Source organism: Pelophylax lessonae, assembly GCF_965119305.1.
Source record: "Pelophylax lessonae genome assembly, chromosome: 12".
In the NCBI taxonomy this organism is placed as follows: domain Eukaryota; kingdom Metazoa; phylum Chordata; class Amphibia; order Anura; family Ranidae; genus Pelophylax; species Pelophylax lessonae.
In genome coordinates, this window is record NC_138779.1 from 222606253 (window position 1) to 222630384 (window position 24132).

At 49.7% G+C, this 24132-nt stretch overlaps 1 protein-coding gene across 1 annotated transcript in view; it reads right to left on the reverse strand.

The window, feature by feature from the left end:
• Nucleotides 1–24132, reverse strand: part of FBXO42 (F-box protein 42) — a 34116-nt gene that overhangs the window by 7797 nt on the left and 2187 nt on the right. Inside the window, exons 2-5 of the mRNA XM_082274186.1 lie at nt 17447–17704; nt 10213–10329; nt 7834–7968; nt 1328–1481 (exon numbers count right to left, since the gene is read on the reverse strand). Of these exons, the coding sequence (XP_082130312.1) occupies nt 1328–1481; nt 7834–7968; nt 10213–10329; nt 17447–17704 (664 nt within the window). The remainder of the gene's footprint in view (nt 1–1327; nt 1482–7833; nt 7969–10212; nt 10330–17446; nt 17705–24132) is intronic.

Here is a 24132-nt window from a genome sequence, read left to right on the forward strand (position 1 = left end):
TACAATCTGTATATATGCAGACAGGAAGATGGCTATACCAAGGAGCATTATAGCGGGCCAGGGTGCGGAAGGCGGGGGGGGGGGGGCAGAGCAACGCACGCGCCGGGGAGGGCAAAGCAACGCACGCGCCAGGGCGCTGGGGGGGGGCAGAGCAACGCACGCGCCAGGGCGCTGGGGGGGGGGGCAGAGCAACGCACGCGCCAGGGCGCTGGGGGGGGGGCAGAGCAACGCACGCGCCAGGGCGCTGGGGGGGGGGCAGAGCAACGCACGCGCCAGGGCGCTGGGGGGGGGGCAGAGCAACGCACGCGCCAGGGCGCTGGGGGGGGGGCAGAGCAACGCACGCGCCAGGGCGCTGGGGGGGGGGCAGAGCAACGCACGCGCCAGGGCGCTGGGGGGGGGGGCAGAGCAACGCACGCGCCAGGGCGCTGGGGGGGGGGCAGAGCAACGCACGCGCCAGGGCGCTGGGGGGGGGGGGGCAGAGCAACGCACGCGCCAGGGCGCTGGGGGGGGGGGGGCAGAGCAACGCACGCGCCAGGGCGCTGGGGGGGGGGCAGAGCAACGCACGCGCCAGGGCGCTGGGGGGGGGGGCAGAGCAACGCACGCGCCAGGGCGCTGGGGGGGGGGGCAGAGCAACGCACGCGCCAGGGCGCTGGGGGGGGGGGCAGAGCAACGCACGCGCCAGGGCGCTGGGGGGGGGGGCAGAGCAACGCACGCGCCAGGGCGCTGGGGGGGGGGGCAGAGCAACGCACGCGCCAGGGCGCTGGGGGGGGGGGCAGAGCAACGCACGCGCCAGGGCGCTGGGGGGGGGGGGCAGAGCAACGCACGCGCCAGGGCGCTGGGGGGGGGGGCAGAGCAACGCACGCGCCAGGGCGCTGGGGGGGGGGCAGAGCAACGCACGCGCCAGGGCGCTGGGGGGGGGGGCAGAGCAACGCACGCGCCAGGGCGCTGGGGGGGGGGGCAGAGCAACGCACGCGCCAGGGCGCTGGGGGGGGGGGGCAGAGCAACGCACGCGCCAGGGCGCTGGGGGGGGGGCGAGCAGCGCTGGATCAGTGATGGTTAACCTATAACAGTTTCAAGGACAGGAAACTCTTATGGAAAGTCCCATAGGATTTGGAGAGTTTAAAGTCTATGCAATGGTAAGGTGGAGGAGTCAGAGGTTAAGACTGTGCTGGGATCACCGTCAGTCTGACATTGGAGACTATAACCGAATGTGAGAGACTGGGGGAGGTGTAGACTGCACAGCATCATGGGGACAGTTGAGAGGAAGCCAAGATTTCTGCTAAATAAATGGAAGGACTACAATACACCGCCACAATATCTGCATTACCAGTTTTTGGAAGGGGAGTATGTGTGGATCTCATCAAAAAATCTTTCCGGCTGATGTAGGGGGTACGGGCTGGGGCGGGTCCAACCTCCAAAGAGAACCAGCAGCTCCTTGTATACAACCAGGGTGGCCCCAGCCTTGGGGGAGGGGTAGGAACCTACCAAGGAAAAAAAAAAAAAAAGCACTACATTACAGACTGCTGCACACACACATTATTACCTAAAGTGTCACTAAACCCCCCTCATAAAACAGATAAATAGTGTATTTCATGCTGTTCATAGTCACTATGAGATTCCTTCTCTGTATTCTGCAAAAATCCTGGTTGATCCTGCTGCTCGCTATCTCCCCCTTTTGGACATCCCCAATTCAGCGAGGGATTTTGCAGGGCAGTGTTGGCAGCTCTGCACATGCTCAGTTTTCAGTTTCTATGCTGAGCATTTCCTCCCCATCACATCAGGGTCACACATGTGGGCGTATACACAATGACAGCCCATTCCCTCCCTCCTGCCCACTAATCAGCTAAACACAATGGGGGGGGGGGGGGGGAATACTACATGTAGATTACTGGAGGCTTCACCTCCCTCTTTTTCTAAGACACAGACTGGAGGGGTGTGACAACCTGTGACTGCCAGAAATCCCCTCACACCTTATTGCCAAAGAATAAGATTTTGATATCAGATTTATATTTGTATGACAATTTAAAACAGTTTGATATTTATTTTTGCTCTGGATTCCAAAGGCTGTTTTTTTTTTTTTTTTATGTTGACCATGTGACCAGCAGCAGAGGACTAAATGCTCCTCCTGCTTATGTTCCCCTGCAAACAAGCTGGGAGAGAGCCGGGTCATGTGACAGCTGGATATCCATTAGCAAAAAGATACTTAGATTTTTTTTTTATTAAAATAATTACATACAGAAATAGAAGGGAGAATAAAAATTAAAAGGGGGGGGGGGGAGGGAGTGAATCTGCGCTTAGGATTTTCAAGGCTGCAGCATACCTCCTAAATATAACCAAAAGGAGGGTATATATGTATGTATAAAGGGAAGGGGGAAGGTGTTGGCGCTGCCTGGTTAAAGAATTGGTCTAACCCGATATGCACAATTTCTATTACACTTTGTACATATTGTTTAGACCACTTCTTTATCCAGGCAGCGCCAACTCCTTCCCCCTTCCCTTTAAGAATATAAATTAAAGTGGTTGTAAAGGCAGGAGGTGCATTCTTTGCATTAAGATACAAAACCTGGGTGCAGCAGCCCCCCTAATCCTTACCTGAGCCCCCTCTCTATCCAGCGATGTTCCCCCCCCATCATTGGCTAAGGCAGTAGCGACACCATTGGCTCCTGCTGCTTTAAAATGCAGTTAACCAATGAGGAGAGAGGGGCGGGGCCGAACCGCAGCTCCGTGTCTGAATGTGACTCAGCTCAGGTGCCCCCATAGCAACATGTTTGCTATTTTTATTGAATGAAAAATAAAAAAATAATAAAAAATAATAAACTTTACAATCACTTTAGTGTGTTTAGCATCACTAACTCTGGTCTATAAAAAAAAAAATAAATAAAGAAAAAAAAAAAAACACACCACGCAGAACGTTCTATACACTGCAATTTGCAATGGTTTCCACTTATGACCCATTGCATATTTTATCTCAGGCTGGAGGGCTCTGCAAAGGAGTCTAATCCTGACATCAATTTGTAGATCAGTGAGGAGGTTGGGACAAGCTGTGTCTGACCACCCCCACAACTGCAACCCATCATATGCTCCACCCCCTCCAAAACGTTATGAATGGTAGTACACAAGAGTTGCGTTTTCCTGAAGTTGTTCAGCCATGTTGTCAGCTTCAATGCAAAAAGTGCTTGGTCATCACATGACATTATGACCACACCCACCATAACCTGTCCAAGCATGGACTCCACTAGACCTCTGAAGGCAAGCTGTTAGGTGGGGCCTCCATGGATCGGACATGTCTTTCCAGCACATCCCACAGATGTTCGACTGGATTGAGATGTGGAGAATTTGGAGGCCAAGTAAACACCTCAGGTTTATGGTTGTGTTCTTCAAACCATTCTTGAACAATTTTTGCAGTGTGGCAGGACACATTATCCTGCTGAAAGGGGTCAATGCCACCAGGGAACACAGTTTCCATTAAAGTAGAACTATAGGCAAAACCTCTCTCCCCCCCCCCCCCATTTTAAGTAGAGCAAGGCGGGATTATAACCCCTGTCAGACTTACACCATCTGTGTCTCATTACGGAGATTACCCTTCACTTCCTGTCCCATTGCCAAACAGGAAGTGGGGGGGAAATCCCTGCAAATTAAAGGAATTTTTTGAGGACCCCCCGAAGCTACCAGAACTAGTGTCCCCATTTTAAAATTGCCCCTCTCTATTACTTGTCTGTATTCAAGATTTGGGATTTGCTTTTACTTTCACTTTTAAGAACGGTAAAACAGGACAAACTGGGAGGGAGACTCTCCTGAATGGGGCAAAGACAGCAATACAAACACACTAATCTTTCTGACATCAACTTCAGGGCACAACATGTTCACTTGCTGCCTAATATATCCCACCCACTTTCAGATGCCATTATAACCACATAATCAATATTATTCACTTCACCTGTCAGTGGTCATAATGTTATGGCTGGTCGGTGTATATCTAAAACATTTTGCCTTAACTAGGCCTCAGTGGGTGAGAAAAGCCTCCAGACATTCCTTGGCTGCAGCACAAAGTCCTAGGAATCCGCAAAGAATCGCCATGAACTTCCCTGACGCCAGCAATCAATGGGAAAAATTCCTGCCAGCTTCCCACGGGACTCCTGGGCACCGAAATGTATATGTGAATTGTATACGCTGCAGAGTTCCTCTGTAATTCTGGGCCTGCAGGGTGGGGGGGTAGACATTAACTAAAACTGGAGAATGCAAAATGTGGTGCAGCTCTGCATAGAAACCAATCAGCTTCCAGGTATTATTGTCAAAGCTTATAAAAAGAAGATGAAGATAGAAGCAGTTAGAAGGTCGTCTCCCAGCACAGTCTCAGCATGGCGGAGATTCCAGGAGACAGGCAGTTACTCTAGGAGAGCTGGACAGGACTGTAGAAGGTCCTTAACCCATCAGCAGGACCGGTCTCTGCTCCTTTGTACCAGGAGGAACAGGATGAGCACTGCCAGAGCCCTACAAAATGACCTCCAGCAGCCACTGGTGTGAATGTCTCTGACCAACCAATCAGAAACAGACTTCATGAGGGTGGCCTGAGAGCCCGACGTCCTCTAATGGGCGCTGTGCTCACTGCCTGGCAACGTGGAGCTCGATTGGCATTTACCATTGAACCCCAGAATTGGCAGCTCCACCACTGGCACCCTGTGCTTTTCACAGATGAGAGCAGAGTTCACCCTGAGCACATGTGACAGACGTGTAACATCGTTCAGTATGACCGGTTGGGTGGTGGTCAGTGATGGTCTGGGGAGGAATATCCATGGAGGGACACCGATCTCTACAGGCTAGACCAGTGTTTCTCAACTCCAGTTCTCAGGGCACACTAACAGGCCAGGTTTGCAAGATAACAAATACATCACAGGTGATATCATTTGCTGCTCAGTGATTGCAGTATTCTAGTCTGAATCTCCCCAAGGTAATACTTAAAATCTGGCCTGTTAGTGTGCCCTGAGGACCGGAGTTGAGAAACACTGGGCTAGACAATGGCACCCTGACTGCCATTCGGTATTGGGATGAAATTCTTGGACCCATTGTCAGACCCTACACTGGTGCAGGGGGTCCTGGGTTCCTCCTGGTGCACAACAATTCCCAGCCTCATGTGGTGAGAGTATGCAGCCAGTTCCTGGAGGATGAAGGAATTGATACCATTGAATGGCCCCCACACTCACCTGACCTAAATCCAATAGAACACCTCTGGGACAGTCTGTTCCGTCCATCCGACACCGCCAGGTTGCTCCTCAGTCAGTTCAGGAGCTCAGTGATGTCCTGGTCCAGATCTGGGAGGAAATACTCCAGGACACCATCCATCATCTCATTAGGAGCATCCCCGATGTCATCAGACATGAATAAAAGCACGGAGGGAGGGGGGGTTCATACAAACTACTGAGGACCTTTCTGGAGGTCCTGCAATGACATTTCGGCAAAAAGGACTCTCCTGCTGCATCATTATTTCACTTTGATTTTCGGGGTGTCTTTGAATTCAGCCCTCTGTAGAGTGATCATTTTCCATTACCAAACAATGTGACATCCTTTCTTTCCTAACACATTACCCAAGATCCTAACACATTACCCAGTCCATACCAGTATAGATCCCAACACATTACCCAGTCCATACCAGTATAGATCCTAACACATTACCCAGTCCATACCAGTATAGATCCCAACACATTACCCAGTCCATACCAGTATAGATCCTAACACATTACCCAGTCCATACCAGTATAGATCCTAACACATTACCCAGTCCATACCAGTATAGATCCTAACACATTACCCAGTCCATACCAGTATAGATCCTAACACATTACCCAGTCCATAGCAGTATAGATCCCAACACATTACCCAGTCCATACCAGTATAGATCCCAACACATTACCCAGTCCATACCAGTATAGATCCCAACACATTACCCAGTCCATACCAGTATAGATCCCAACACATTACCCAGTCCATACCAGTATAGATCCCAACACATTACCCAGTTCATACCAGTATAGATCCCAACACATTACCCAGTCCATACCAGTATAGATCCTAACACATTACCCAGTCCATACCAGTATAGATCCCAACACATTACCCAGCCCATACCAGTATAGATATCCCCATTGAGATCTGATGCGTTTTTAAAGTGTTCCTTTAATTATTTTGAGCAGTGTATATTTGGGTTTGGGGGTTCCAAGTAATTTGTTCAGCAAAAAATACCGATTTAAACTTTTAAATAAAAAAGGTCCAGAAAATGCCTAGTCTTCAAGATGATAACATCCTGGGGTGATTTTAGAAGACTGCGTGGGAAGTAGTGAGCGTGAACAATTGTTGGGGGCATTCTGGCAGTGAATGCTGATCCCCCCCCCCCTCATATGTGGGCAGATCTTGAGTGACTGCCCCCAAAGGATTCCCAGAAGCACCCTGCAGAACTGAGGAGTCCCTCTGACCCCGTACAATCCATGAGTTCACCACAATGACCCCCGAACCCCACACTCACAGTGTCAGGCCTGGGATACACACATAAAACCCATTCATTCTTTACATTGAACAATCCGAGCTGAGTCTGTAGGATGACATCTGCTCTGGGGAACAGGATACGCCACTTCCTGGAGACGCCATACTACCAGAGAAGAATTCCCACACTCTCCTTCCTGATGAACTGGGATCTTCTATTCTTATGAATAAGTGAATGCAGACCGGAACCATGAGAGCAAGTCGCAGGACTGCAGGGGAGCTTCAATAAACCTCTCCGGTATGAAGGCTCCATGACAACCTACAAGGTGCCCCAGTGCTGCCCCCTGCAGCCGGGGTTTCCAAGCTGCTGCCTTCAGCCAAAGTGTGAGAATGATACCTGAGCATGTTAGAACACCAACATCTGGGCATCCTTCCAGGCTGAATGAGCTCATCGATGAGAAGCTGCCTATGGCCTTGTCCTAGAAGGAGAGAGCAGGATGGGATGGTGGCGGGGCCCCACCCCGTGGGATACCGCTGTGCAATGCATTCTCAGGACAAGAACTGGGAATCTTAATGCTGGAGAGAAAAAATCTGGCTGCAGAATGATGAAAAACCAGCGATTTCTCTCATCACTGCACCATCACTATAAGGAACCTGCAGGCTGAGCCCAGAATATACCATGTCTGTATATGGAAACAGGGCAATTGTTCTATTACATTAGCCTGAGAAATACATTCGGCCCTCAGCTGTGGGGCCCCGCAAGTAATATACAAAAACTGCCAATAGAATAGTACCAACAACGATGGATCAGTGTGCTCTTATATGAACAGGGACCCGATACCCAAAATGAGGTCATCTTAGCCTTTCAGTTCACCCTGGGAGCCAACTGCACTCCATCCCCCTCTACAAACTGCAGAATTGATGTGCTTAAAAAAAGTCTATTTGTAAAATATTTTTAAACTAAAAAACAGTTTCCAAAACACAAAAAAAAAAAAAAAAAAAAACAGTGTAAATAAAAAAATCTGAGGCCCCTTTCACACTGACGGACCGATCGTGTCCACCTGTCAGTTTTTCAGGCGGACCCCCCATTGCTCTCTATGGCGCGGCGGATGTCAAACGGACGTGCAAGTTTACACCGGCCAGCATCCGATACGCTAAAAACAGGTGGATGGGGATTTGTTCCCCATCCGTCTGGCGGATCGGATGAGTGTCGGATGGAAAAACGAACAGGCGCTCCGTTTTCATATAAAAAAGCCCCCTAAAGAACAGCGGGCTGTGTCTGTTCGACATGGACCTGTCATCAGCCTGCTTAGTGGGGGGATCAATGGAGAAGCACAAACATGGCGGACATCCACTCACCTGAGGCCAAGGGCCGGATCCATTCCTTGCTATTCAGGTCAAGCCGCCATAGGTCATTGAATGCTGCGTTACAGCTACTCTGCGTGCAGCCGCCAAACACATACATCGATTGGTTGGAGTCATAGTAACATGCACCTGAGCGGGAAAAAAAGAGAACACGTCATACACAACATTCACTGGGACTACTCATAGCATGAAATAGATGCTACTTACCCAGAGTAATAAACTTAACATCCATATTTAAGTGGTGCTAAAGGCTTTTTACCTTCATAAATTCTATGCGTGAAGGTAACACACCTGTCTGCAGCTCCCCCTACAGCCCTCCCCAATACTAACCTGAGCCCCATTCTCCACCCAGCAATATGCACAAGAGAAGCCACTTTCCGGGGTCTCTCCCGCCTCAGAGACAGAAGCGGGAGCCACTGGCTCCTACTGCTGTCAATCACAGCCAGTGAGGGGGGGGGGGCGTTCTCTGTTTTTCAATGAACACAGAGTGGGGCTCGGGAGCATGGCAAGCTGCTTGCTATGGGGGGGGCACTCAGCATAGACATGAAAGACTGTCAGATGACCCGGCGTTTTTTGGCCTGATTGGATGATGGCCTCAAGCCTGCAAATTCTCCTGGATGGGGGTATAAAGAGCCCATTGCAGGGACATCCTTGCCCACTTACCCATCACCAGCCTCCCGCTCCCACCATTCCCAGTCTCTGTATACATATCACTGTGAGCCAACCACACAGGTCTAGGAAGCCCTGCAGATAATGTGCCCTGAGGATGGCTGTACTGACCCAGCATGAAGAACGAACGGACCACTTGAACTTGCTAGCAGCACCCCTATTCAGGGGATTTCTCATCAATAAAAAAGAACTTGAACTGTATGCTGATATTTTACAAACCTACATTGTCCCATTTCTGCTGGGTCACATGGCCAGGAGAACAGACGGCCAGTCATTACACCATGACCTTACAAGAATCTGCAGCCACGCATGTCCTCCTACACCGATACCCCGGGGTCACCATGCTGTCACTCAGCACAGTACGTCCCCTACGGCCGGCATCCAAACATTTCCTTGGGAAGCCTGGAGCAGCCACAGACATATCAAAGGGCAGACAGATAACAGGGGGTCATTTTATAAAATAAATTCCCCGTCAGCTAGGAGATTGCTCAGTTCTCTTCAAAAATGGCTGCGATGAGCTGTCCCAAGGATGAGAGCCTGCAACCCAGTAAAAATATGCAAAGGAGCAAAAAAAAAAAAAAAAAATTGGAGGTGGGTATGAAGCCATAACTATTTACCTCCATGCATTCCCTGCATTAAGGTATTAAATGTTTAGGTATAAGTCTGGTCTCTCCCCCCCCCCCTTACCTGAACCCTTATTTGATCCAGTGCTGTGTCCATCTGCAGCTCATCTCTCCCCTCCCTTCTTGGTCTCACAGGCTTTGCTGAGGCCATTGGCTACCACTGCTGTCAATCAAAAGCCATTGACAAGGGAGGGGGCAGGTCCAAGCCATCGAAGTGGGGGGGGGGGGCAGACCAAACCCCCCCCCTCCAGCCTGTGTGTAATGGCACAGACAGCAAGGCTCAGGAGCAAGCTGACACAAGGGAACGGCTTACTATGGGGCCCCCTCCTCACCAGAGAGAAGCAGCAAAAGGGTTATCAAAAAAAAAAAAAAAAAAAAAATTTAAAAAATAATTGCATTTACAACCACTTTAAATATAGGAGATCTCAGGAAGTTTCTTGGTGGGCAGACTGCCAAGGTGAGGGCATCAACACCTTCTCCAGCAAGATTCTGGGGAATTCCCAGCGAGCCCATTATGAGGAGAAGACGCTTGCACTGATTTGTAGTATCTTCTGCAGAGATCTGAGAAACTCCCCGAGATTTCATCACTGAGGGGTTTATTTACTAAAAATTAGTCACAAATCTGCAGAAACGAATCAGCTTCTAACCTCAAGTTTCTTTAAGCCTTAGTAATAAACCTGGAAGCCGATTGATTTCTCTGCGTAATTGACTATTTTTGCCCTCTCTAGGTTTAGTAAAACCTCAAAGTGACCCCCCCCCCCCACCCCCAATACTGAAGCCGGTCGAAATGAATATCTATTACACAGGTGCTCAACCTGTGGCCCTCCAGCTGTTGTGGAACTACAAGTCCCATGAGGCATTGCAAGCCGCTGAAATTTACAAGCATGACTCCCAAAGGCAGAGGCAGCATGGGACTTGCAGTTCTGCAACAGATGGGGGGCTTTTTCTACAGGCTCTCTTTGCTGAATTTTACATAGTAGAGGGGGGAGGGTGCATATTTAAGGGCACCTTTCTGACAATGCCGCTTTCACCAGCTGTAAGAAGTTCAGAGATAAGAATGAGCCCCATCAGGTTCACTTACTGTGTGAGAAGCGCTGGGTGATCGGGGTCCCTGGATAAGGATACGTTCGGCTCTCCCATTGGATATTCCCATCTTGAACCGCTTTAATAAATCCATGATAACACTGATGAGCGACCCCTAGAGGTAAAACACAGACATGTTAGGAGGAAACAGTGGAGCACCTATAAAAAACACAGACCTTTTAATTTCAGCATTGATAGAATACACTGCTTATTAACCACTTTAATACCGGGCACTTCCCTCCCTTCCCGCCCAGGCCAATTTTCCCCTTTTAGCGCTGTTGCATTTTGAATGACAATTGCGCAGTCATGCAACACTGTACTTACACCAAATTTATGTCATTTTCCCCCCACAAATAGAGCTTTCTTTTGGTGGTATTTGATCACCTGTGCGTTTACTTTTTGCTAAACAAATAAAAAAAAGACAGAAAAGTTTGAAAAAAAAAAAAAAAGTTTTTTGTTTATGTTATACAATTTTGTAAATAAATAAGTTTTTTCCTGCACTGATGAGACTGCACTGACAGGCACTGATGAGGAGGCAATGATGGGGTGGCACTGATGGATCGGCACTGATAGGTAGCACAGAAATGCAGCATTGGTGGGCACTGATAGGCAGCACTGCTGGGCACTGATAGGCAGCACTGCTGGGCACTGATAGGCAGCACTGCTGGGCACTGATAGGCGGCATTGACGGGCACTGATAGGCGGCATTGACGGGCACTGATAGGCGGCATTGACGGGCACTGATGGGCACTAATGGGCACTGATAAGCGGCACTGGTGGGCAATAATGGGCACTGGTGGGCGACACTAAAGGATGGCAATGATGGGCACTTGTGGGCAGCACTGATAGGGAGGGCAATGGGGGGCTCCCTGAGCCCTGATTGCCATCCCTGGTGGCCATAGTGGGCATCCCTGGGGTCATAGTGGGCATCCCTGGTGGATCTAGTGGCATCCCCCCCCCCCCCCCCCCGAGGGTCTGCACTGGTAATCAATGATCTGATTACCAGTGCCGACCCCCCCCCCCTGTCAGGCACGAACTAAGGAAAGCTGATCAACGGCTGTTCCTGTTTACGATGCGACCAGCCGTGATTGGACACGGTTGATCACATGGTAAAGAGCTACGTCAGTAGTCTCTTTACTGAGATCGGAGGTGCAGGGTGTCAGATTGACACCTCGCATCACCGATCGCCGTTCTGGGCGCCCAGAGCGGTGTTATCCTGCCGCCGTCATATGACGTCCGGTCAGGATAACTCAACCACATTCCCACCGTCATTTTGTAATAGGGCGGGCGGGAAGTGGTTAAAGTGGTTGTAAACTCTCATTCATTATCACCTACAGGTACGCATCTAATAAAACTAAAAATGAATATTTCCTAAACATTCACCGTATGTCCAAACTATGGCCCTCCAGCTGTTCAGGAACTACAAATCCCATCATGCCTAATTATGTCTGAATGTCAGATTTACAATGCAATGAATTGTAGTTCCTGAACAGCTGGAGGGCCGTAGTCTTGCCACCCCTGGTCCGATCTTCTAGCCAGCAGCAACCAGTGACATCGCGGCTCGGGCCAGTCAAGCGGCCACAGGGGGATGAACCTCAAAGGAGGACCGGGTGAAGATGGAAGGGCCAACAGTGGTGACAGCGCGCCCCTAGAGGGCTTCGTTTTCAGGCAAGTCCTTCATAATGTGTTAGTATGCGATACCGCAGTGGTTCTCAAATCTGGTCCTCGGGACCCACCAACAGGCCAGGTTTGCAAGATAACTAAATTACGTCACAGGTGATTTCATTTGCTGCTCAGTGATTGCAGTACTCTAGTCTGCACCCCTCTGAGGTAATACTTAAAATCTGGCCTGTTGGTGGGTCCCGAGGACCAGAGTTAAGAAACACTGCACTGCACATTATGGCTTTACCTTGCAGAGTGAAACAGTTTACTACGGCTTTAAAAGTATAAGGCCCCTTACACACATACGGTCCGTTCAGTTCATCAGTTAAAGGGGAGTTCCAGCCATTTACTCACCTGTCCAACGGTCCAGCGATGCGGCCGCCGGAAGCCTCGATCCTCTCCCTCGGTGCCGGCATCACTGCTGTGGGCACCCGGCTGTTACAGTTTGCGGCTTCACAGCTGGGTACCCACTGCGCATGCGCGAGTGGTGCTGCGCGCTGTGATTGGCCGGCAATCTTCTGGGACCTCTGACGTGTCCCAGAAGATTGCAGGGAGGGAGGGGGGAGAGGAGAACTTCCGCTCAGGGCGCCGCGGCGCTCCGAGCGGAAGTGGGAGCGGGTACCTGTCAAAACTAGGTACCCGCTCCCCCCCCCCCAAAAAATGACATGCCAAATGTGGCATGTCGGGGGGTCAGGACTCCCTAAAGCGGAAGTTCCACTTTTGGGTGGAACTCCGCTTTAAGTCACGTCAAAATGTATCAGTTTTCCATTCGTTTTTTCATTTTTTTTTACATCCACTACCAATACAAAAACAGATGAAAAATGGACCGTTTGTCCGTTTACATCCGTTTTTCGTCCAATCCGTTTTTTTTTTGACGGATGAAAAAAATGGGGCACTCATCCGTTCCAAAAAATGGACATTGACAGAAGCGGATGAAAACAGATGTTAACGGATGATCATCCATTGTCCATTTGTCATCCGTTTTTACATAGAGATGCATCGTCAACGGATGGATGAAATACGGACCATATGTGTGAAAGGAGCCTTATAGTTTTGAACAGAGATATTGAAGTGGGATTACAACCCCTGTCAGTTTTTATTGCCATCTGTTCCACCTTAAAGCCCCTTTCACACATACGGACCCAGTTTGTACGTTTTTCACCTATCCGTTGACGGATGAAAAAAAAAAAAAACGGACATCAATGCATTCCTATGAAAAAACAGACAATGAATGATCATCCGCTTCCATCAATGTCCGTTTTTGCAAGGGACAAAAAACAAAACGTATGTGTGAACGGGGACTTGCAGTGATAGAAAATCAAATTTTGGGTTGTCACAAGAACAGGAAAATGGAAGGCGGCTTCCAGTGGAGACACCAATTCTGGTGACAGCCAGAGATTTTCTTACTTTAGAGGAAATTTCTCTCACTTCCCGTGTTGGCTAAAAACAAAACTATACAGCTCTAATCTAAGAGAAATAACGTTTTGCCTATAGTTCTACTTTAAACTGCTGACCTAGTCCTGAAAATGCTTACTGCCTGGCCTCCATAAGTACTGAAAACGCTGGAGCATTTCCAGGAGGAGAGGTCAGTAATAGTGGCCTATATACAGGAGAGATCAGTAACAGCAGACTATATAGTCACTAAACATGTGTTACCTTTACCTGCATAGGAAATACATGACACCACTCAGGCACGAGGTACCAAGTGCCTCATACTGCAGCAAGGAATAGATAGGCTGTGGTGTCATTATCAATACTCCGGCCATAAAACAGCCTCTTCACTTTGCAGGAGACCGGTCCTCTTGCACATTACACAGATCTGCACTGCAGCAGTAGGCGGGGGGCTACAAAGTGAATATTCAGAGGCCGGTGTATATCAATGCTGAATAACGTAAACGGACGGCGGTAATGGTGAGGTCTGCAGTGAGCCGGTACATAAAAATCGGAGTATTTGTGTCTGGAAAGGATCCTGCTATCACTATACCATACATGGTCATGCAGCCAGACCGCGGCCTCCAGCTATAAAACATCTCACAGGAAAAAAAGTCAGAAATGCCTCCAATAAAAAAAACAAAAAAACGGTTGTGAATTCTGAGAAGGAGAGACGAGGGTCTAAATCCTGATAGATGTAGAATGAGGATAGCGGACACAGCACTACCCCAGCCGCTCTAGTGAGATATACAACTGACTGCGAACCCCCCCCCCCCCCCAACACCCTTTCCACATGCTTCAAGTCACTGACCAGGAAGTGTGCCCTATACAGCCAGGCAAACAGCATTTTCAGGAGAAGCAGTCACCAATGGCAGACTTTTTCCTCTCCACTTGCAGTAAAATATAAAAATCTCTTGGCACAATCACTGCCAGTAGCCGGGTGACACGTGTGTGTGTGAGTATATTTATCATCTCTATATCTGTCTGCTCCCCTCCCCCCCTTTATTTTGGCACGTTGCTCCTGGGCTCTGTCCAGCAAGGATATATTTAGTTGAATCCAGGACAGTACAAGGACATTATGGAACCGCACTCCACCAATCACCTACAATAACATTCATCAGCTTACATTGCAGAAAGCTGAAATAAAACAATTCCAGGAGAACGGCATCTGTGGATTGGAGGAAATAAATGGATGGGCATCCATGTGTGGTGACAGAGCATGGCGGTTGCTGCTCCATCTACAGCCCCTCTAAGAGGAGCAACATAAAGGCCAATAAATGCCCAAAGTACACCGGAAAACAAAGCTTAGAGCTGAACTCTGGGAAGAAATTCACTCATTTATAGATATTCCTCAAATCACTAATTCCATTACAAACTAAGATATTACCTAGTAATCGTAGTAGTGACATCACTGTGCTGTAGGAGGATCCCAGCAGGCCACACCCATTACAGGCTGCCTGCAGAAAACTACAGGAGGGGGGCAGAGAAAAGACCAGTCACCCTGCACAAGCTTAAAGCAGAACTGTGGGAGGGGCCAGACAGGTCCCACCCACTACAGACTGCCATCAGAAAACAGGAGGGGGGCGAAGACCAGTCACCCTGCACAAGCTAAAAGCAGAAAATGTGGGAGGGGCCTGACAGGTCCCACCCACTACAGGCTGTCTGCAGAAAACTACAGAAGGGGGGCGGAGAAAAGAGCAGTCACCCTGCACAAGCTAAAAGCAGAACTGTGGGAGGAGCCTGACAGGTTCCACCCACTACAGGCTGCCTGCAGAAAACGACAGGAGGGGGGCAGAGACAAGATAAGTCACCCTGCACAAGGAGAGAGCGCAGAACTGTGGGTGGCGTAGAACTGTGGGAGGGGCCTGACAGTTTCCACCCACTACAGAAACCTATAGGAGGTGGAGATAAGACCTGTCATCCTGTACAAGGAAAGAGCAGAGGTGTGGGAGGAGCCTGGCAGGCCCCATTCACTACAGAAACCTACAGGGGGGGGGGGGGTGGAGATAAGACCAGTCATCCAGCACAGAGAAAAACTGTAGGGAGGGACCTGGCAGGCTCCACCCTCTACATAATAAACTACAGGAGAGGGGGAGATAAGACTAGTCACCCTGCACAGGGGGAAGAGTGAGCAGAGCTTTGGGAGGGGCCAGACATGCCCCATCTACTACTGGCTGCCTTCAGAAAGATACTGGAGGGGGGCAGGGAAAAGACCAGTCCTCCTGCGCAAAGAGCGGAGCTGTGGGAGGGGTCCAGCAGGCTCCACCCATTATAGAAAACTACAGGAGGGGGGGGCGGAGATCAGACCAGTCCCCCTGCACAAGGGGAGAGAGAGGAGCTGTGAGCGGTCTATTACAGATCTGAAAGAAATAAAACGAGCACATCAAAATTCAAAAATACGCAGGCCTGATGGATTTATTACCCCGGAGTACAGCTTTAACTCCTGTGGGTGGGGGGTGGGGGGAGCACTAAACAGAAAAGCAGACAGTCAATGACCTAACAAGTTACTGTCTAAACAGAAAGCTGTGGCTAGGAAGTGACACCATACAATACAGAAAGTGGTGTCGCCCTTCTGGTAGTGTTCTGGTAGAAGTTAATGAATTATAAAAGTGGCCGGATTGGATTATAGATCTTTTGGTAAACAAGATTAGTGATGCAATCATCCGTATACCTGGAGTGCAGCTGTAACGCGCCTTGGAAAGAAGGGAGAGCCCAAAGCTACATCCACAGCGATCACAGCCGGGAAAGTATTGTAGCGCCGGTATCGGCAGTGAGGTGCAGCCGCCGGCCCCATTCACTATAACAGGTTGCCAGCAGTCGCTTCTAATGACAGCACTCTGCACAGCCAGCAATTACCTGCAATGATTGCATCTAGGCACTGAGAAACGCAGCAGGAACTGCAGCTACAATTCACATCGGCCTTAACGGCTGGTATAACTGCAGCCTTAGTTTGTCACTTGGAAAAGGAATATTAGAAATTGTACAAAGGGTTCTAAAGGCTCAAGTTTATTTTATATTCATGCATGAAGGTAAAATCTCTGTGCATCAGCCCCCCACATCGTGATCCAACAATGGGCATGAGAGCCTCAGCTCTCTGTGGACTCTTCCTTCTCATTGGCTGAGACCGCAGCAGGAGCCATAGGCCAGTGAGTCAATAAGGGAAGAGAGAGGGGGGTGGGTGTGGGGGGGGAGCCCGTGGTTGTGTGTGAATGCACACACACAGCAGCGGCTCAGGAGCAAGAGGGGGGGGGGGGGAGGAAGAAGAAGAGAGGGGGAGCCCGTGGTTGTGTGTGAATGCAGACTAACAGCAGCAGCTCAGGAGTAAGCCTGCTTGGGTGCCCCCATAGAGTGCTCAAAGTGCACTCGGTAGGAGGGAGGGGTCAGGAGTCCCAGCTAGGGACCCAGAAGGAGACGGAGGATCTGGGCTGCTCTGTGCAAAACCACTGCACAGAGCAAGTATGTATAACATATGTTATTAAACAACAAACACAAAATTGCCTTTAATATCACTTTACTAGTTTGTTATGACCAGGGGAGAGGAGAAACTGTTTTAGTTAGTGGATCCCCCTCTCCCCCAGGCAGGTGGTGCTCCCCCATGATCTGGTGGCAGACCTTGAGGATATCAGAACCCTTTTACTGCAAAACGGTGTGGGTGCAGAAGCTGGGGGGGGGGGGGGAGCACTCTAGCTGCTGGAGGAGCAGAGGATCAAGTATATTTCCTTTTATTGTTCTCCTAGACCAGTGATGGTGAACCTTGGCACTCCAGATGTTTTGGAACTACATTTCCCATGATGCTCATGCACTCTGCAGTGTAGTTGAGCATCATGGGAAATGTAGTTCCAAAACATCTGGAGTGCCAAGGTTCGCCATCCCTGCCCTAGACATACAGTGCAAAACTTTTTTTTTTTTTTTGGCCACCTGTTCGCACCTGCCAAAAAACAAAAAAAAAAAATAAAAAATAAAATACACACGCACACAATTTTTGCACTGTATGTTTAGGGGACCAATAAAAGGAGATATACTCTTGCAAAGTTCTGTACATGAGGAATCACCCTTGCAGCACAAGCATAGCACCATTACAAGAGTATTTTTATTTATTTTTGTCCCCCAGAAGTCACAGGACATTCCCCTCCCCCTACCTTTGATGAGTCGGTACCACTGCTTGCACACCAGAGCTGCGGTCTTATGTTCCTGATAGGGGGACAGGAAGGACAGGATGTACTCCAGCACCTCTTCTGGCAGCTCGCACATCGATCGGTTGTGTTTGCTCAGTTCAGGCTGAGCGTGTGGCTCCACATCCTGCTCCATCGCCCCGTCTACTGCACCCTCTCCGTCAACCGCCATAAATGCGTCATCTTCACTCTCAGAGGAGCTGGCCATGGCATTCCACACAAGTCCTGAATGAGGGAAAACCAAAAAGATATGGTCACCATAATAATTCACCTGATAAACCAAAAAAAAATAAATAAATTACACACACACACACACACACACACACACACACACACACACACACACAATTATATATACACACACACACACAATTATATATATATATATATATATATATATATATATATATATATATATATATATATATATATATATATATATATATATATATATATATATATATATATATATACATATACACACACACACACACACACACAATTATATATATATATATACACACACACACACACACACTTGCTGGAACATGTGGGAGAGCTGAATACTTCACACCGGACTTTCCTCGATAACTGAAGACAGACTACACGAACGTTCAGACGAGCAAGGGAGGATTTTATGTTAAAAGTGAACTTCACATTTGAATAAAGTAATAGGGGAAATACTCCACCCAGGAGAAAACTGAGTCAACTTACAGTATCTGAAAAAAAGTAAGTACACCCCTCACATTTGTGTAAATATTTTATTCTATCTTTTCATGTGACAACACTGAAGAAATGAGACTTTGCTACAATGTAAAGTAGTGAGTGTACAGCTTGTATAACAGTGTAAATTTACTGTCCCCTCAAAATAACTCAACACACAGCCACTAATGTCTAAACCGCTGGCAACAAAAGTCAGTACACCCCTAAGTGACAATGTCCAAATTGGGTCCAAGGTGTCAATATTTTGTGTGGCCGCCATTATTTTCCAGCACTGCCTTAACCCTCTTGGGCATGGAGTTCACCAGAGCTTCACAGGTTGTCACTGGAGTCCTCTTCCCCTCCTCCATGATGACATCACAGAGCTGGTGGATGTTAGAGACCTTCCCCTCCTCCACCTTCTGTTTGAGGAGCCCCACAGATGCTCAATAGGGTTTAGGTCTGGAGACGCTTGGCCAGTCCATCACCTTTACCCTCAGCTTCTTTAGCAAGGCAGTGGTCATCTTGGAGATGTTTGGGGTCGTTATGTTGGAATATTGCCCTGCCCCCCAGTCTCTGAAGGGAGGGGATCATGCTCTGCTTCAGTATGTCACAGTACATGTTGGCATTCATGGTTCCCTCAATGATCTGTAGCCCCCCAGTGTCGGCAGCACTCATGCAGCCCCAGACCATGACACTCCCACCACCATGCCTGACTGTAGGAAGACACACTTGTCTTTGTACTCCTCACCTGGTTGCCCCCACACACGCCTGACACCATCTGACACCAAATAAGTTTATCTTGGTCTCATCAGACCACAGGAGATGGTTCCAGCAATCCATGTCCTTAGTCTGCTTGTCTTCAGCAAACTGTTTGTGGGCTTTCTTGTGCATCATCTTTAGAAGAGGCTTCCTTCTGGGATGACAGCCATGGAGACCAATTTGATGCAGTGTGCGGCGTATGGTCTGAGCACTGACAGGCTGACCCCTCCCCTTCAACCTCTGCAGCAATGCTGGCAGCACTCATACGTCTATTTCCCAAAGACAACCTCTGGATATGACGCTGAGCACGGCACTCAACTTCTTTGGTGGACCATGGCGAGGCCTGTTCTGAGTGGAACCTGTCCTGGTAAACCGCTGTATGGACTTGGCCACCGTGCTGCAGCTCAGTTTCAGGGTCTTGGCAATCTTCTTATAGCCTAGGCCATCTTTATGTAGAGCAACAATTCTTTTTTTCAAATCCTCAAAGTGCGATGAGGTGCCATGTTGAACTTCCAGTGACCAGTATGAGTGAGAGTGATAAATTTAAAACACCCCATTCACACCCTGAGACCTTGTAATACTGAGTCACATGACACCGGGGAGGGAAAATGGCTAATTGGGCCCAATTTGGACATTGTCACTTAGGGGGTGTACTCACTTTTGTTGCCAGAGGTTTAGACATTAATGGCTGTGTGTTGAGTTATTTTGAGGGGACAGTAAATTTACACTGTTATACAAGCTGTACACTCACTACTTTACATTGTAGCAAAGTCTCATTTCTTCAGTGTTGTCACATGAAAAGATATTAAAATTATTTCCAAAACCGTAAGGGGTGTACACACTTTTGTCAGATACTGTATGTAGACTGAAGGTGAGAGGAGGGTAGACAACACCTGGCAATGGATCTCCTCATTCTCACAGTTTTCAGGAGTTAAAGCCATGAGATCCCTTCTTGTGGTTCCATCCTGACACAGGAGGCTACAGAGGTCAGAGGTCAAGCAATGTGAATGGAGACAACTCGGGGTCAGTACACCTTCACCTGCCTATAAACAAAGTGACGGTGAGGTCCGGTGACACGTCTCTATAATGCAGTATTATTTGCAGAGGACCGACCAGCAGTCAGCACAGCTGAGCTCAGTGGAAGGAACGCCGGATCACAAGACGCCACTCAATACTTTTTATCACCAACATTAAGGCTGCCAGATTAATTGTCTTTGCAGCAAGCGGTCCAGAACTTTCCCTCAGTCATATCCAGGCAGATGATGAAACGTATAGCCACAATCTATCACCGTCCTCTCATAAAAATTACTATTTGCTAGCAACATAATAACAAATTCTTAAAAGAGTTACTTTGCTTTACCTTATGAGCAGTGTGAGGTTTACCATGTAAAATCGGTGATGGTGTTCATGTGCAGGCCCAGGACTGGTTGCATATGGGGGCGGGCCCACAGGCAGCGGTGGGCCCCAGCGACGAGCCCGACCAGGCAGCGGCGGGCCCCAGCGACGAGCCCGACCAGGCAGCGGCGGGCCCCAGCGACGAGCCCGACCAGGCAGCGGCGGGCTTACAGGAGGGATGTAGCATGCCATCCCAGACATATAATACTAGAACATCCAATATACTCACAGCACACTCCGTACAGGCTCCAGAGAATGAAAGGAGGCCGCACAGCTCAGCACGATGAGGGTATCACCACCAACTCTGCCAATTCAGACAGGAGTGATCTTATAACAGATTACTGCACCAATCAATCACATATTAATTGCGCCCTCCAGCCCTGGCACACAGAGTCCCAAAACAAACAACAGCACGGAATTACCTGCCTAGGCACGCCAGCCCTTCGCCATAAGAGGGTGAGATAAACAAATGGTAAGGAGAGGGGTATGTGATAACCGGCGCTCAGCGGGGTGTATGTGGGAGGAAACCAACTAGGAACTGATCAATGAGCAATTAACACAAAGTAACTACATTCTGCAGAAATTATACCCAACACACCAATATACCAGTTCCTATACCCAAATCATTTAACAAACCTGTCAGGTGGTTACAGTATACCCTCCAACATGCCACCTGTTACTCTGTACATCCTACATTTCTACAACTCCACAGACTTCTGAGGCACCGAAAGCAACAATCCTCATCGCTACTTATACCAAGGGAGCTTACACTCTAATGTCCCCCCACACTTTTTTATTCTACATTTATATAGCTCTGACATATACTGCAGTGATGTACAGAGATCACTGAGCCAATCACATCAGTCTCTGTACCAGAGGAGCTTGCACTCTAAAGTCCCCCCAGAAGAGCTTGCACTCTAAAGTCCCCTCCCCTACAGTCACATCAGTCTCTGTACCAGAGGAGCTTACACTCTAATGACCCCTCACCCACAGTCACATCAGTCTCTGTACCAGAAGAGCTTGCACTCTAATCTACCCTCCCCCACAGTCACATCAGTCTCTGTACCAGAGAAGCTTACACTCTAATGTCCCCTCCCCCACAGTCACATCAGTCTCTGTACCAGAGAAGCTTACACTCTAATGTCCCCTCCCCCACAGTCACATCAGTCTCTGTACCAGAGAAGCTTACACTCTAATGTCCCCTCCCCCACAGTCACATCAGTCTCTGTACCAGAGGAGCTTACACTCTAATGTCCCCTCCCCCCACAGTCACATCAGTCTCTGTACCAGAGGAGCTTACACTCTAATGACCCCTCACCCACAGTCACATCAGTCTCTGTACCAGAAGAGCTTGCACTCTAATGTCCCCCCCCACAGTCACATCAGTCTCTGTACCAGAGAAGCTTACACTCTAATGTCCCCTCCCCCACAGTCACATCAGTCTCTGTACCAGAAGAGCTTGCACTCTAATGTCCCCCCCCACAGTCACATCAGTCTCTGTACCAGAGAAGCTTACACTCTAATGTCCCCTCCCCCACAGTCACATCAGTCTCTGTACCAGAAGAGCTTGCACTCTAATCTACCCTCCCCCACAGTCACATCAGTCTCTGTACCAGAGAAGCTTACACTCTAATGTCCCCTCCCCCACAGTCACATCAGTCTCTGTACCAGAGGAGCTTACACTCTAATGTCCCCTCCCCCACAGTCACATCAGTCTCTGTACCAGAGAAGCTTACACTCTAATGTCCCCTCCCCCACAGTCACATCAGTCTCTGTACCAGAGGAGCTTACACTCTAATGTCCCCTCCCCCACAGTCACATCAGTCTCTGTACCAGAGGAGCTTACACTCTAATGTCCCCTCCCCCACAGTCACATCAGTCTCTGTACCAGAGAAGCTTACACTCTAATGTCCCCTCCCCCACAGTCACATCAGTCTCTGTACCAGAGGAGCTTACACTCTAATGTCCCCTCCCCCCACAGTCACATCAGTCTCTGTACCAGAGGAGCTTACACTCTAATGACCCCTCACCCACAGTCACATCAGTCTCTGTACCAGAAGAGCTTGCACTCTAATGTCCCCCCCCACAGTCACATCAGTCTCTGTACCAGAGAAGCTTACACTCTAATGTCCCCTCCCCCACAGTCACATCAGTCTCTGTACCAGAAGAGCTTGCACTCTAATCTACCCTCCCCCACAGTCACATCAGTCTCTGTACCAGAGAAGCTTACACTCTAATGTCCCCTCCCCCACAGTCACATCAGTCTCTGTACCAGAGGAGCTTACACTCTAATGTCCCCTCCCCCACAGTCACATCAGTCTCTGTACCAGAGAAGCTTACACTCTAATGTCCCCTCCCCCACAGTCACATCAGTCTCTGTACCAGAGGAGCTTACACTCTAATGTCCCCTCCCCCCACAGTCACATCAGTCTCTGTACCAGAGAAGCTTACACTCTAATGTCCCCTCCCCCACAGTCACATCAGTCTCTGTACCAGAGAAGCTTACACTCTAATGTCCCCTCCCCCACAGTCACATCAGTCTCTGTACCAGAGGAGCTTACACTCTAATGCCCCCCTATAATTTAGGCTGCACATAGGACAGCGGGTTGGTGATGGCGGAGAGATCAGAAATGGGCTGGTGACACACATGACAGGCGGCAGGGTTTAATTTTCAGTGACACACAGCCAGGGCGGGGGGGGGGGGGGTAGATCATCTGCACAGGGAATGTGAAGAGACCGCAGCACATCTCAGGGCAGAGAAGACGGTAATTATCACTGATCCTAATAACAGTGCCGACCCCCCACTAATGACTACTCCCACCCAGAGGGGGACAGGAAGGGGGAGGGAGGTGACACCTCTGGAAAGAAAAGAAGTCTTCAAGGGATCTTCTGCACATGTCAGATGTGGGGAGGGGGGGGGGGGAATTCTGCTACACGGATCTCTATACTCAGAGCATCCCCAATGTATCTCAGTGACAGCAGAAAATACAATGTGATGAGCAGACAGGTTTACTATCACAGCATGACCCCGACACACACGGGCACAGCATGACCCCGACACACACGGGCACAGCACGACCCCCGACACACACGGGCACAGCACGACCCCCGACACACACGGGCACAGCACGACCCCCGACACACACGGGCACAGCACGACCCCCGACACACACGGGCACAGCATGACCCCGACACACACGGGCACAGCACGACCCCCGACACACACGGGCACAGCATGACCCCGACACACACGGGCACAGCACGACCCCCGACACACACGGGCACAGCACGACCCCCGACACACACGGGCACAGCACGACCCCCGACACACACGGGCACAGCACGACACGCGGCACAGCATGACCCCCAACACACGCGGACACAGCACGACACGCGGGCACAGCAGGACCCCCGACACACACGGGCACAGCACGACACGCGGGCACAGCACTACCCGCGGGCACAGCATGACCCTCACATACGGGCACAGCAGGACCCCCGACACGCGGGCACAGCAGGACACGGGCACAGCATGACCCCCGACACACATGGGCACAGCACGACCCCCGACACACATGGGCACAGCACGACACGCAGGCACAGCACGACCCCCGACACACATGGGCACAGCACGACACGCGGGCACAGCATGACCCCCGACACACATGGGCACAGCACGACACGCGGGCACAGCATGACCCCCGACACACATGGGCACAGCACGACATGCAGGCACAGCAGGATCCCGACACACGCGGGCACAGCACGACACGCGGGCACAGCACGACACGCGGGCA